General features: G+C 45.2%; 1 protein-coding gene across 3 annotated transcripts in view; it reads right to left on the bottom strand.

The window, feature by feature from the left end:
* Nucleotides 1–12167: 12167 nt before the first annotated feature.
* CCDC25 (coiled-coil domain containing 25) overlaps nt 12168–14972 on the bottom strand; it is a 39712-nt gene continuing 36907 nt past the window's right edge. For all 3 annotated transcript variants that reach the window (XM_047855962.1, XM_047855964.1, XM_047855963.1), the window contains one exon: nt 12168–13726. In XM_047855962.1, the coding sequence (XP_047711918.1) occupies nt 13697–13726 (30 nt within the window). In that variant the 3' untranslated portion in view covers nt 12168–13696. The remainder of the gene's footprint in view (nt 13727–14972) is intronic.

The raw sequence follows: 14972 nt of genomic DNA on the forward strand, positions 1-14972 counted from the left end.
CTCTGTCTGGCTGATCTCTAAGGTCCTTTCCAGCTTTATTCATCCATCCATCCATCCATCCATCTATTCATTTCATGAGCAAGGCCATTTAAAAGTCATCCGAGCCCCTATTACCTTTTTTATAGAAGCCCTCTCCCACCTCATGTTAAATGCAACAAAATGCATTCATGTCACCCATTAAATAAATTGTTGTATTTGCTGTAAAATGTGAAGTATTTTTAAACTTTGAAAAAACATATAAGTTGAACCTTTTCAACTTCACTTTTGAAAATTTCATTCATTCAGCAAATATTTTATTGAGCTCCTAGTGTGAGCCGAGCACTGTTCTAGATGCTGGGGTACAAAGTTAACAAAATCCCTGCCCTTATGGAGCTTATGCAGATCAAGCCCAACAAATAGATACAAAAAAATGTATAGTATGGCAGATGGTGATACGCTTGTGAGAAAAGTAAAGCAAGGGGAAAGGCAAAAATAAATTTAAAAAAATAAAGCAAGAATGGGGGCAAGGTTGGTTTATTGTCCACAAAGGCCCCCTGTGGTTTCAGTGGTTAGTTCTGGCCTTAGGCCATGGTTAATAAAGGATTAGTGAAATTAGCTCTGGTGAGATAAAGTCAGTGAGACTGGGGTCTTGCCAGAAAAACTCAGGACCCTGGAGCTCAGCCTTGATTCAGAGATGATTCAGATGTTGTTTGGCTTTGATTAACTCAATTACCTTACAGATGATTAGGATCGCTCAGTAATCAACGTGTATTGCTAAGTTACAAGTTCAAAATGGAATGAAATGTTTATAAGCGCTGAATCTAAGCATATCAGAATGGCATCCTAGTACTACATTTGTAGGCATTCGTTAAGTACGTATTCGATTATGTTGGCTTCTATTTCACTTTGGAAGCCGACACGCGTTTTTAAAGGTCTCACACATTTTGTATGCCTGGGAAAGCTCGCAGGTATAGTGCCGAAAAAACCGTCCTGTTAATGAACTCCCCTCCCCACCCCCCCATCCCCCCCTCCCCCTCCCCCACCCCCGCTGCCCATGGGCAGCTGTTCCTGTGGGCATGTTCCTGCTAGCCCTGCAATTACATTCATATTAACTCTGGGCTTCTGCATTTATGAAAGAGAGATCATCTCCACCCCATAGGGCGGTTTGAGGCTGCAACAAGATCACCCCTGGTCCTCACACAGACCCCCCCCCCCCCAACTCTTTGTGCCTTCCTCTATGTTATCCACAGCAACTCTCCTTGAAAACCCACCCACTGGCTCCGCTGCTGGGTCCTGCAGCTCCCCATTCGGCCTCAGCCCCATTCCTGCAAGTCTGACTCCAGAGCTCCTGTCCCAGAGGCCTGTCGTTCCAGCATCATCATCATGAATTTCCGTTCAGTCTCAATGTCTTTGTCTCCTTCGCCCTTCTGGGTCAAGGTGGCTTCTCCTTGTCCTCTGGGGACATGTGGGGAACCCACTGCCATCACGTTCTAGGGCCATGTAGGAACCTGCTTTGTTCCCTGCTGCAACATCCAGACCATTAACCTACCGCTGTCCCCCAGCTCCTTGTTTGAAGATCATGCCATCTGGTTCTGGTACTTTCCCCTTCAACTCTAGTGACTCTGGCACCTAACGTGTGGGCCTGGTGCCCTGTCAGTGGTGCTAGCCTGCACGGGGATGCCCCACCTGAGCCTGTTCCCTTTCTCCTGACGTCACTCTCTGCTGGTCATCAGCAGCAGGCCCACCACTTCCCAGGCCACATGTCATCCTGCTCTGTGAGTCTCATCTCTGGGCCTTCCCTTTCCCACCATAACCAAACTCACTTCTCCTTAAACACCCAGTCACATAACCTATCCCATTTTCCCCAGTCCATACCTCCTTTTGTTCCATCTGATTTCCTTCCTCTGGGTTCTGGAGCTCCTCAGCCCCTCGGCCCCTTTGGTTTTGCTCCCACAAAATGGCCTAAACTCATCTAAAATTTACCCCTTAGCTGGTGCACCCTCAGCCCCAGACTGTCCTGTCTTCTTTCTCCTCTCCTGCTCCTTGGCTGGGAGTTGCCGGTGGAGAGAGTTAGCATTCCATATTAAATGGACCAACTATTAAATTATCCTAACCCTACCATTTCCTTTTGGCAATCTGATTCATTTCTCATAAAAGCATGCTTTCATTACTTCAGTGACTATCTCAACCTTCCCCTTCACCCTCAAGTTCTTAATCCTACTCCTGCCAATTTCTGAAAATTATCTCATCTGCCATTTTCTGGAAACCAATCATTAAGAGCTTTGTCATCTTCTCTGTGCTAAAAATGCCTTCCTTGTCCCAGTAGATAAGCTCTTGTCCCCCTGGAGGCATAACCCCCTGGCCCAGACAAAGGACATTCCAGGTACTGAAAACTTGTGAAGAAAGGCCATGCAAGATTATCTGTGACCTCATGGAAGGCAAGAGATTAGCAATTGTAGTTCTGGTTTTCTGGAGGTCAAAGGTGATTCCCTACAATTTTAGGCTTGGTGAGCTTCTCACCATCTCAGGCAGAGTTATGGAAGGGCTGTTTTATTTGATTTAGAAAATGTTACAGCAATTATTAGGAGCCAATACAAGTTTTCTAAGTCTTATTTTGACAAGGTTGCTGAATTGGTAAATCAGGAAAATGCCATGAATCCATTTGATCTGGATTTCAAGGAAGGTGTTTTCTGACAACCCCATGAGCAAGTAGAAAAATATGGTCCGTATTAAAGTAAAATTAAGAGGATTAGTTACTGGGAGAATGTTGCCCAAAGAGTGCTGAATAATCGATTAATCTCAATCGGAAAGGATGGTTCTAGAAGTTTGCTGAAGGGACTACCCTGAGACCTTCCCCATTCAATGTTTTCCCAAATTTTTTGGATTATAATATAGAAGGAATGTTTACAAATATGTAGACAATATTTGTAAAGGGGACTATTTTGGAGTAAATCATAAAAGCAAGAATTAACTCAGTGGACTCTAACAAGATATCTTTAAGAGGGAAAATTCATTAAACACATAATATTAAGTGAAAGAAGCAAATCATAGAAAAAAACTACAAACAAAATTCCATTTATATAAAGTTCGAAACAGGCAGAACTAAACAGTGTATTGTTTTGTTAGACAAAAGTATGGGATGAAGGCCATGAAGAAAAGCAAGGGAAAGGTTATCACAAAAGCGATGAGAGTTGGGAGGGAAGGAGTGGCCATGAAGAGGGGCAGGCACAAAGGGGGCAGGGGTGGGGGCTGTTCAATTTCTTAGCTTGGGCGATAAAACACAGGTATTTATATTATCATTCTCTTTCAAAGTGATTGTATCTTTCCGTGCACTCTTTTGGGTGTTCGTGACATGTTACAGCAAAAAGAAAAATCGATCAATCCATCCACCCATCCTCCTATCTAAAGTCCTCTGATCCAAAAAAACTCCTCAAGGTCCCAGCAGTCTAATCACTGTGATGTGTGGAAAAGACACTGTCAAAGAGTCAGGTGATCTAGGCTACATGTGGAGAAGAATGGGCTCTCGACCCTGCTCTGTGCAGGCCGCTGGGGTCATGGCTAGTGAATGTGAACAGTTGGGGAGCTGCTGTTTACCTGGGAGTTAGGCAAATGGGGGTGGGGAGGTGATCCATGTGATGTGAGGGGCCATCTTCTGTCCTCAGATGCCTACTTTTTCTGCTAATGGGATGTTTAGGAGCAGTCTCATGTGGCAATTGACATGTGATCCAGCCTTCCAAGCCTGTTAATAGAGGAGGACTTCAGCTTGGTCTGTGTAGCTCCAGAAGACAAAATGGTGGGTTGAAGTCACTGTGGGACTGACTTTGACTCCATAAAGTAATTTTCTAATAACAAATGGCTTTAGAAAGTACCGAGCTTCCTGTCTCTGGATGCATTCATGCTGACACTGAAGGAGTTCTGTTACAGGACGTTGTAAAGGGCACGGAAGAGTGTGATCAGCTTAGCTGACCTTCAAGGTCCCTTCTAAACTCCATGGGCTATGTTTCTATGAAATTCCATGATTCTACAAAACCTGTGCATTAATACCCGTAAGGGAAAGCTAGAAGCTGAATCCGAAACAAAAGAAATGTTTTTAAATATAAGCATTGTGTTTTGAACAGCCATTTGCTTTTCCAATCAATACATGCTATTGGTTTAGAGGGGTCAGGCACCTTCTGTCCCACATTTCTAAGATTTCAATGGCAAAGACCTTCGAGAACCCGCACCCCCCCCCCCAACTCACCACCAAAGCATAGCTTTTCCAGATGTGCTTCAAGATTCTTGGTGCTGGAGGGATACCCGAGGTCCTGTGTCCCACCTCCCATCCAAATGTCAGAATGCAATATGGACTCACAAGTTGGCAGCTGGAACCACAACTAGACAGAAACTGAGAACTGTGCTATTCTCTCCTGCCACCTGCTGGCCTTCCCCTCAGGTCTTGTTTCTCCAGGACACTGGTGGTATCCACCCAGGAGAGTTCATTTCCAGGAGGCCTCTGCCACCCAGAAGTCCTGGGGGAGTGGGGGAGGAGGGTTGGGGGGACCCTGACTGTAAGGGGAAACCTTGGATGACTTAATGTTTGTTTATTTTTGAGAGAGAGACACACACAGAGTGTGAGCAGGGGAGGTGCAGAAAGAGACACACACACACAGAATCTGAAGCAGGCTCCAGGCTCTGAGCTGTCAGCACAGAGCCCAACGTGGGGCTCGAACTTACAGACCGTGAGTTCATGACCTGAGCTGAAGTCGGAGGCTCAACCGACTGAGCCACCCAGGCGCTCCCCAGGGTTTCTTAATCTAGGAAAATCGTAACTTCACGGATGACAGTGACTAGAAAAGACCTTCAAACTCATTCTAAGCCAGAGCCCTCCAGTATAGCCCACAGATAGGCCTGGTTTGGCCCAGTGGCATTGAGTAATTTTGAGCTCGCATGTACAAATTTGACTTAAAAATCAGATCCATGATGTCATTTGCTATTTATTGGGTATTCGTGAAGTCGTAAAGCTGAGAGCAGTGAGTAGGTGAGTGAATTCACATTCCAGTTGTGAGACCCACCAATAGTGAGATTACAACAGTCACAAAAGATCCCTACCCTTGGCCTTTGTTTATCTTTCTAGTCTCTGCCCTGCTTTGAGGGGAGCGACTGCTGGGGAAGAGGGGAACATCAGAGCATCTGGGGAGAGCTAGAAGAGGCGGTGACCAGTCAGACCTGAACTAGCAGGTGGGTTGAAGTTTTGAATTATATTTGTGACTAAAGTTTTGACTTAAATGATCAAGTTTTTAATATCTAAAAGGATGTTGTAATTTGAAAATGGAACCGTTCCATTTTGGGAAGTTGATCAGAAAGTCCCGGAATCTGATCTATTGGTACAAGATATCATCAGAGGGTGAGCAAGAGAATCCAGAGTACTACTGAAGAAAGGCCTGGGAGATGGCTCAGAGCCTGGAGCCTGTTTCCGATTCTGTGTCTCCCTCTCTCTCTGCCCCTCCCCCGTTCATGCTCTGTCTCTCTCTGTCCCAAAAATAAATAAACGTTGAAAAAAAATTTAAAAAAAAAAAAAAAAAAAAAGAAAGGCCTGGGAGAAAACAGCCATTTCTTTTTTTCTGTCCTGTCAAGTTTAGCCCCTGTGGTGAATCGGTTAATAAAAACTTATTTCCCCCGTGGCGATCATTGGCCAGAGCTGAGAGGCAGCTGCCCCATTTAGAAGCTCAAATGGGGTGTGTGTGGGCCCTCATTCCCATGACCTGCCTGATCCCCACAGCACTTGAATTTACCCTGCTGTCGTCCTACTCCCCATTTTCCAGCGGGCAAAGGGGAGCCCAGAGGGAAGTGACTTGTGCTAAGTCACATAGAAAAGGAGCTGAGTGTTCCTGAAGTCCACACTCCTAAACATAAAACCTAGGCACGGAAATGGTGTCCGGCTTCTTTTCCTTCATTTTACTGTGCAAATCCTCACCCTTCTGTGCCCTCTGCCCTTTTAAACCTAGTTAATAGAATTGAAAACATTTTATTTATTTATTTATTTACTTATTTATTGGAAAACACTTTAAACATTCTTCACTAGATCTTTTTCCCCATCCTCTGTGTCATGGGAGGAAAAAGCACTGGGCGTTGGGCAGCTAAGGTAGTAGGCGGCAAGGACATCTTGACTCGCTCGAGGCCAGTCCTGTCCCCATCACCCCCTCTCCCACCTTCAAGCACAAACTGAGATGAAAGCAAGCAGCCTTCTTCCTTTCCTTGTGTCCATTCTCCACGGAGCTCAGATTCAACTGGAACACAGGATTTCATTGAGGGACAGCCTGTCCCTTAACTCAGTGTCCAAGCAGAAGTGGTTCTGTGGGTGGGGACACCAAGGCACTCCTAATCCTCCTGTTCCTCTCCATTTCTCTCACTGCCTTCCCCTAAGCACCACTGTTTCTTTTGGCTTAGATGCCCCAGGAGGCAAAGGCAGAGAGAAGCCCCTCTCCCTCTCCTTGTTAGTTGAGCCACTGCTACATCCAGGCCAAGAAACAGGCAGAAATCCCCCAGCTAAAGCTGAATCCAGATGGGGAAATTCTACCTTTGATTAAAAAAACTGGTGGTTTTTACTGGTTGCCTCCAAGAAGGAGAACTGGGAACACTTGTTCCGCTGTACCCTTTTCTTCTTTTAAGTAGACTTTGTTTTTTAGAACACTTTTACATTTGCTGCACAACTGAGCAGAAGATACAGAGGTTTCCCATTTATCACCTACCCCCACGCATACACACAGCCTCTCTCATTATCAACATTCCCACCAGAGGGGTACATTTGTTACCATGGATGAACATCCACTGACCCATCCTCTGACACAGAGTCTGGTTTACCTTAGGGTTCCTTCTTGATGTATATCCATGGGTTTGGACAAATGGATATTGACATGTATCCACCATACAGGATCACACAGAGTAGCTTCATTGCCCTAAAAAGCTGTGCCCTCTGCCCTTTTATATCTAATGAATATAACTGAAAACATTTTTTTTATATTTGTTTTTTGAAAACATTTTCAACATTCTTCCCAGTTCAGAATCCCAGGAGATCCTGGGGGTGGGGGGCTCCTCCAGTGGAGTTCATTCACGGCGCTTTCATGGAAGAGTGGGCAAACTGAAGTGCGGGAGAGTTTGTGTTTCCAGCACTTTCTTTAATCCCTGACGCATGAGAGGTTGTCTGAATAGAAACGAAGGAGAAAACAAGTCCAGGTAATCAATGTATTGTTCTGTTCACCAAGGTTTTACTGTTACCAATCTCCAATCGTTAACTGGTTTTAAACATGGTGGATAATGCTTTTCACCATGGCAGAAGAGGGACCAAGCAGGACCTCACTTTGGGGGTGAGGGGCAGGAACATGGATGTACTGACTTCTCCCTTCTTGTTGAAAAAGGAAACATTTTCTAACCGCATGCACCTGTAAAGGCTTCTCTGTGACCAAAATTAAGCCCTGTCTATTTGAGACCTTCTACCCCTTTGCAAAGACTTCTCCCCCCCCCCACCGCCCTGCCCCACATCAAACTTTTTAATAATGTCCCAGAAAAGGTCAGGGAGAAGGAAATTTCACAGTTCCCAAGCAGGTAGCTGTAACTTCAGCTCCTCCTGCAGCAAAGGAGGTAGAAAGACCAGGCTGACCTCAGGAAAAGGCAGGGGCAGGGTGCTAGGTGTGGCCACAAAATTTACTACCTGCTAGGAGCTCTGGAAGCACCTTGGGGGAGACTGGGAGATGACGGTGGGTGGGGGTTGCCCAAGGATGCCTTCACATCCAACATTCACACCTCTGGAGAGCAGCCTTGGGAGGTCTCATGCCCATTTGCAGATGAGGAAATGAAGCCTCTCAGAGGTGACGTGGATAGACCAGCACACAGCAAAGGCAAAGAGAGCAGGGCCCGCACAGTTTCATGCGAGGTCCGGAGCAGGACTGTCAGCACGGAGGTCCCCACGGTGACTTTTGTACACTGTACGGTGGCTGGCTGAAGATGGGCTGGTTGTCATTCTCATCGATGAGGGTGATCTTCACCTTGGCATAGCCCACATGGTTGGGCAAACTTTCATTGGCAAAGAGGTCAAAGTTGTGGCGGTCCGGAGTCTCAGAGTCTAGGAGGATGGCCACCCAAATGAGAATGTCTGCTTTCCCGTGGACAGAGGTCGGGGAGATGACACAGTGCTGGGAACTGTTCCCTACCAGGTACACCTCGACCATGCTGTTCAGGCCCGGGTTCCATTACTCTGTAATGGACCAGACAGCAGAGATGAAGGAACACTGGAGCTCGGAGCCCCCTCCAGAGGAAATGGAGTTCGGAGAGGTTGAGTGAGCCCTCCAAGGTTGCACAGGACATTGGAGGCAGTGAGGATAGAAGCCCAGGCCCAGCTTCTAGGCCAGGCTGCCTTCCAGGCCGAGGGAAATGGGGTCAGGGCATCCCCTAGTTGTGGCTCCAGGGACTGGAACAGAGTACCACTGGGCACTCCAGGGCGAGTCTCAGTGAACACCTGCAGGTGAGGCCAAGCAAGGAAGGCTGCCCCGAGAAGGGGAGTTTTGAACTGGTTTTAGGAATAAAGGGAAAATGGGTTAGACTCTTAAAAGAGTTCTACTTTTGAAAGAGGTTATGTAAGCCTCACTGATAGGGAGTACATTAACTATAAAATTAAAAAGTCAGTGTTAGAAGTGATAGAACAAAGCCAAGGGCTTCACAATGGAAGAGAATTCTGGCAAGGCTGAACTGGATAAAGGGCACTGCTCTAACACTGTTTTTCTCTTTACCTTTTTCAGTCTGTAATTTTGACCTGTTGACCCTGGATTTGGCCAAGAAGCTAAAAAGGTTCAAGAATAACAGATCAGCCTTTAAAACCTGAAAGATCCTATTCTCATAAGCATATCCCAGAAGTCTTAAGCAAATGTTAGCCTCCTCTATGCAGGGCAAACTGCTGAGGCAGAAACCAAAATACCAGCAGGAGTGCGGGCAGCGAAGGGTTCATCTAGGCAGGATGTGAAGTGTCAGGCCATTAGTCTTATATTTTTACTGCAGTGGTTACAGGATGGGGTTGACATGGGAATGAAAACGCATACTGACTTGGGAGAGTTGTTTTTTTTTCCCCCCCAGCCTTAAATATTGACACCCACGCACCAGGTTTGGGAACGAGTAAAAGCTACATAAGATTTCAAGGGTGAGCCTTCATTTCCCTTGGCCTCCATTCCTTGGCCATCAACAAAAGCAGAAAATGCCAGGTCAGTGCCAATCAGTATGTGCCAACAGCAGGGAGGTTTCTTATTTCACCTGGCTATGGGGCAGAACTAGAGTCACGGGCATGAAGGTGGAAAGTTCCTCAAGTAATTGATACCATGATATCAGAAAGACACAGTAGAGCAACCAATGTGAGGCAGAAAAACAGAGGGCAGTAGATTCTAATGATCAACCATGGTTAACACACAGTGTCAGATAAGCATTTGTGTTTTCAGTGTACCCTCGACTCTAACGGGTACGCACTCATCTCTACGTTTTTTTGTATGAAAATTCTGGTTTCAACCTATCTTTCCCATATGGGTTAATTTACTCAAAAACTTAAACCTCTTGGGGCGCCTGGGTGGCTCAGTTGGTTAAGCAACCAACTTTGGCTCAGGTCATGATCTCACGGTTCTGGGAGTTCAAGCCCTACATTGGGCTGTGCTCAGAGCCTGGAGCCTGCTTTGTTCGGATTCTAAATTCTCTCTCTCTGCCCTTCCCCTACTCATGCTCCCTCCCAAAAATAAACATTAAAAAAAAGTAAAAAAAAAAACCTTAAAACTCCAGAATTCTCATAGTGAAGGAGGTGAAAACCAAATGGATGTGGGTATTGCCCCGACCAGTGAGAAACAGAACTCAAATGTCTTCTAATAATCATTTAAGAATTCCAATATGCTTTTGCAGCTGGGAGAGAAACTTGAATGTTTCTGTGGCTCCCTCTACCCCCATACCTGCCTGCAAACGCACTCAGTTACAGAATAAGCACTGCCACAGAAGGGGTGCAGCTGTCAACAATGCTGGTCTGGACCACTCCACTCCTCAAGGGTATCATTCCAGCAAGTCTTCACATTTGTAGCCTCGTCCTGGTCAAAATCTCAGCAGACCCCTAGGATTTGTGGCAGGCGGGGTATCAAGTCGTGAACTTCACATACCAGAGCTCAAGTATCATGGCCCTTGAGCTCCAGGCTTTTGACTTCTCTTCCTGGAATCTCTTCCCGGATTCCTAGGCAATCTTCCCTTCACCCTAGTTTGTTCTTTTCCTCCCACTAAGAAACAAAACTGTTTGAAGGGCATCATTTCAGGCAGCCAGGAACCTCCCCATTCCTACTGGCCTAAAATAAGCATGCAGAGCCCATCAGTGAGCCTGAGGCTTGGAGGAGCAAAGTGAAAAGTAAAATCCCCTACACACTTGGTTCTACTCAAACTATAAGCTTTTATTGAATTTTACATATCATTCATCTGGGACATGAGGACTATGCAGCTGGCATCTTCTCGTTCGTGAAATGATACAGCGCACATAAAGTCTCTTGCCCTGTGCCGGGCCCACGTGTGCTGAGCAGAGAGCTGTCACGGAGTGAAACTCGAATGTGAGTCTGCCTGGGCACTGGCAGTGGCTTCCTCATCTCTGAGCTGTCACACACGCTGGAGTTACACGGGTCAAGGCTGACAGCTTGGAATTTAAGTTTCTCATTTTACACTTCTGATTTTATTAAGTTACAGACTGTTTCATAGTCTAACATCAGAAGGTTGCCCACCGACTTTACTGTACTCCTGTTGAGTATGGGATTTGTTATTCACCAGGCTACACTTCCAACCAAACACAGAAAGAGCAGGCTTTGGCATCACAGCTTAGGAAGAACTGGAGAAGTGTTCTATTTCCCTACCCTGTGCAGTTTTCCCCATAACCTGTTCTATGAGAACAAGGGTTTCCCCTCTCAGATGCAAACGTGGAGGGAGAGCACTGGCTCCGAGCTGGAGGCTAGGGCTAAATTCTCTCCACTCCTCTGCGTCCTCCTGACGCCTTCCTTCCTGAGTGGGGAAACCTTGGCACTGAACAGTTAAAAGGCTCACCCAAACCCGTGCTTCGAGACAGAGTCATAAACAATACAACAAAATAAACGTGAGCTGCTGATGGGGCTCAGCTAACGCTTATTGCCTATTCTGCTAATGTCAAAGCCTTCCGTGCTTTGGGAAGCTTCCAAATACGTGTTCCGGCACAGGAACTGTGACAGAGCTCCCCTGCCAGATCGTGAGCCCAGGTCAACAAAGGTGGATAAGAAACAAATTCTTTAGCTGTAAGAGTAAGACAGAGCAGAGTTTGTGAAGTAAATTCAATAATGTGAACCTCACCCACAGGCAGGTGAGTGGGGAAATGAGACAGTTAATAAGAGAAGCCCTCAGGAGGCACGGATTTGATCAAGGGCACAGCTCATAAAAGTAACGATTGGGAATTTTCCTATAGGAAGTTTAGGAAACATGCCAATAGCAAGAAATGAGATGGGTCCAGTGCCAGAATTTTGACCTGTTGTCACTGAACCAGTGTCCTCAAGAGAAAATGTCCTTGTTGTTGTTGTTGTTGTTTTTTCCTGGGATCCTGGGTGCTGGGGAAAAGACTGCCCAACACACACAGGCAGGGAGCTAGGAATCCAACTTGGAGAATTCAGAGAGGCCTTGACGTTGTAAACCAGTGTGGGGAGAATTAGGACATGTTTGAAATTCGGACCCCAGGATCTCTCACACTGCACTCAAAATAGAGGTCTGCTTCAAAAGTCCTACCTACACCTGTTGTGACGTGGGGTACAGAGGAGTCCTTCGGAAGTGGTGGCAGGGTGAGGTGACGCAGGTGGGGCTAGAGGCAAGATGTCCCCGTTTTCAGTGTTTGCCGCAGCATGAAAGACGTGCCTCCGTACTGGGCAGGGCGGCCAGCTCACTGAAGAGGTACCGCTATCAGCTCACACTCCAATCCAGAGAGGGTTTGGGGAAGGTCATGCACTTTGGCCCAGCGGGCATCTGGTGTGGGTGAGAGATGCATGTGACAGTGGGGGAGGAAGAAGATACCCCTCTAGAACCTGCCATGTTGAGTCTCAGATGGATGAGGGCATTTTTTTTTAGAGCCAGATCATCCTCCAAACCAGCTTGGGGATGGGGATAATGAGCAGATTCTAAGAATTCATGTATCAATGTCCTTCCAAATAAAAAATGATTCTTTATTATTACATTTTTAAAATCACAGAACCCCAGGGTGAATATTATTACACACACACACACACACACACACACACACACACACACACACAAACACACACGATCATTAATTTCTGGAGTCATTTCCCATACCCCCTCTCAAAAATCTGGCTGAGCTATGCCTCAGGGAAATTTTCCAGTTTCCAACTCCACACACCAATTTGGGATAAATAGAAACACTGAAGTCTTTTGGTTTTACCCATAGTTCCAAAGTGCTATTATAGGTAGAGTATTTGTTGGAGGAGATAATTTTTGCTGGGTTAGAATACAGTGAAGAATAAAAGAAGTTGCGTGTAGAGCTCTGGGTGTGGTTAAAATGTGAATCTGCATGCCTCCTGACCTGCAGGCTTTATTCTCTTCCCCTTTCATGGTTTTGTTTTGTCTCTTCCTACAGGGACTGCAATAAAAATAGGTCTTCTATTTGGAATCACACTGGAGAGGAGGTGGTTCAGATGAGCAGTCTTGTTACATATTAAGTTACTGGGTCTACAATTGAGAAATCTGAACTCTGGGGTTACAAATCAAAATAAATATTATTTCAAGGTAAATAAACAAATTACTTGGCTGGCTCATGAAATGCTTAATTTTTTTTTTCCTAAAATCATAACCGCAACACGGACTTTTGTTTTAGGCTGCATCCCAAGACAAAAATCAGGTAACCTACATCTTCAAAAGGACGCATGCCTTCCGGTTTCTCCCCTCAGTGCTGAGAAATGGCTCCAAAGCCTGGAAGTCGTCAGGCACGTGGCTTGGGTTACGTGGCATTCAGGTAAACACTGCCATACGCCCAACCTTGATGAACACTGACTACTTCTCTAAGTACGATGGTACCTGGCGGGGGAGGCCCTCGCTCAGAGAAAGGATGCAGAAGGGAGAAGTTAGGACAAGCTGGGAGCTGAGGACAACTCCGCTAAGAGACTCAGGTGACACAATGGAATGGGAATACTGAAGCCAGCAACCTTCTGAAAATATCACCACCACCATCAAAACCCATAAGCTTTTTTTTTCTAGTCAGGAAATCAAGGCTGAGGGGAACATTCGCATATACTGCTCACTAATACATTCTTCTTAACAGAAGTGAAGCTATTTTAAGAACATGAAAAGCTTTTCAAGACATCTGTTTTCAGGGACAGAGCACAGTAACAAATACTTTTCAGAGCTGGTTCATTCTAAAGTCTATCCCAGGAACAAGGGCAGCCAACTTTCATGAGGTACTAAGACATGTTCCGGCAAAAATATTTTCACTTTCCTAAAGTTATATGCTATTTTCAAGTCCAAATATATTATAAATATCTGATCCTTTTCTGTTGGCAAAAAAGGAAACACTTTTTTTTAAAACTCTGAAGTTGGTAATATTTGTGTAGAATGAAGGTAGAATTTTACTCATTTTTTTATAACTCAGAACACAGATGAAATCAAAACGTCTGCAACTGTCCCTAAATTCACATCTTTAAAAGGTCCTTTCCTCCATTTACATGAATTCATCTGAATCATTGCCGTCCTGTAGGAAAGAGAAAAGGGACACTGTGAAAGCCTTCAAAATAAATAACTCCGTTTAAAAAATGTACACAATTAGTCTTAAGTAATAAGCTTCCTCATGCGTAACAGCAGCGGTCAGAAAGTAAAAAGTAAAATCACTAAATTCACTCGAATTCTCTATCTGAAAGTAGGAGTTGTTTAAAAGAGCTGGCTTCTCTAAGTTGTCAATAACATAGTGACAAGTCACCAGCGGTTTACAAAGTATGAAGTAAGGCTCAACTGACCTCGTATAGGACGTAATAAGTGTGACGGGAAGAAAACGTGATTGCTCCTTCAACAAATACACCAAGATTTGAATCCAAACAGATCTTGCCTCAAACCTTCTGCCCATGATACTGCCAGTATGCAAACCCTTCTTTGGTCTACATTCCATTATTTTGAGCCTCAAGGTTATCGCAAGATTTTTTTTTTTTTTTTTTTTTTTTTTTCTAAATAGGAAAAGTGATTAGGAAGCCACAGGCTAGATACCAAGTTAGTTAGCCTGCCAAGTTATTGATTAAAAACCCGACATGATGGTATGTAGTATAAAGGCGCTGATTTTATTGTGTGGCTTATACACGAGTCCTGAAGGCCAAGTACAAAAGAGTGCCAGACTCCACTTTGAGCTACCGCATGCCCTGAACACTGCTCCGGGTGCCAACGTTTACTAATAGTGTAAGTTTGGGACATTCGCTTGAAAATGTCTCAACCTGAACATATCAATTGTTGCAGATTCTCTTTCCCATTGCTTGATACCCGAGCTGTTAGAGAAGAGGAGAGGGCTCAGGCTTACAGGTGTATATGTTTTTCACCTTCTTAATAGCTCTTATGAAAGATGGGTAAGGAAACAGGAGATATAGGCAGGAAACAATGGTCTGAAGTCTGGTTTGATCTCCGGTTTCATTCAGTAGTTTCCTCTGTGCTTTTCTTCAATTAGCACAATGCACCCAGGCCACAGTAAAAATGTCTTAGATAACTGTACCCAGAGAAAACTCCTGTTGGTACTCTATGCCAGAACCAGAACTGTGACTGCTCTAGAGTCTGACGCTGAAATCACAGCATTACAGATGTTCAGAGAGTCACCATCTATCTTGAAGGTCAGCATTAGATCTGGAACACTGAGGAGGAAAAATGCTCTAAGATAATCTGGGTTGGTGACAATGAAAGTGTGTCACTCTCTATAAAGGCCGGGAGTCAGATCCGCAGAGTTCCGGTGTGTCTGCAGATCT

The sequence above is a fragment of the Prionailurus viverrinus genome, chromosome B1 (genome assembly GCF_022837055.1).
Source record: "Prionailurus viverrinus isolate Anna chromosome B1, UM_Priviv_1.0, whole genome shotgun sequence".
Lineage (NCBI taxonomy): Eukaryota > Metazoa > Chordata > Mammalia > Carnivora > Felidae > Prionailurus > Prionailurus viverrinus.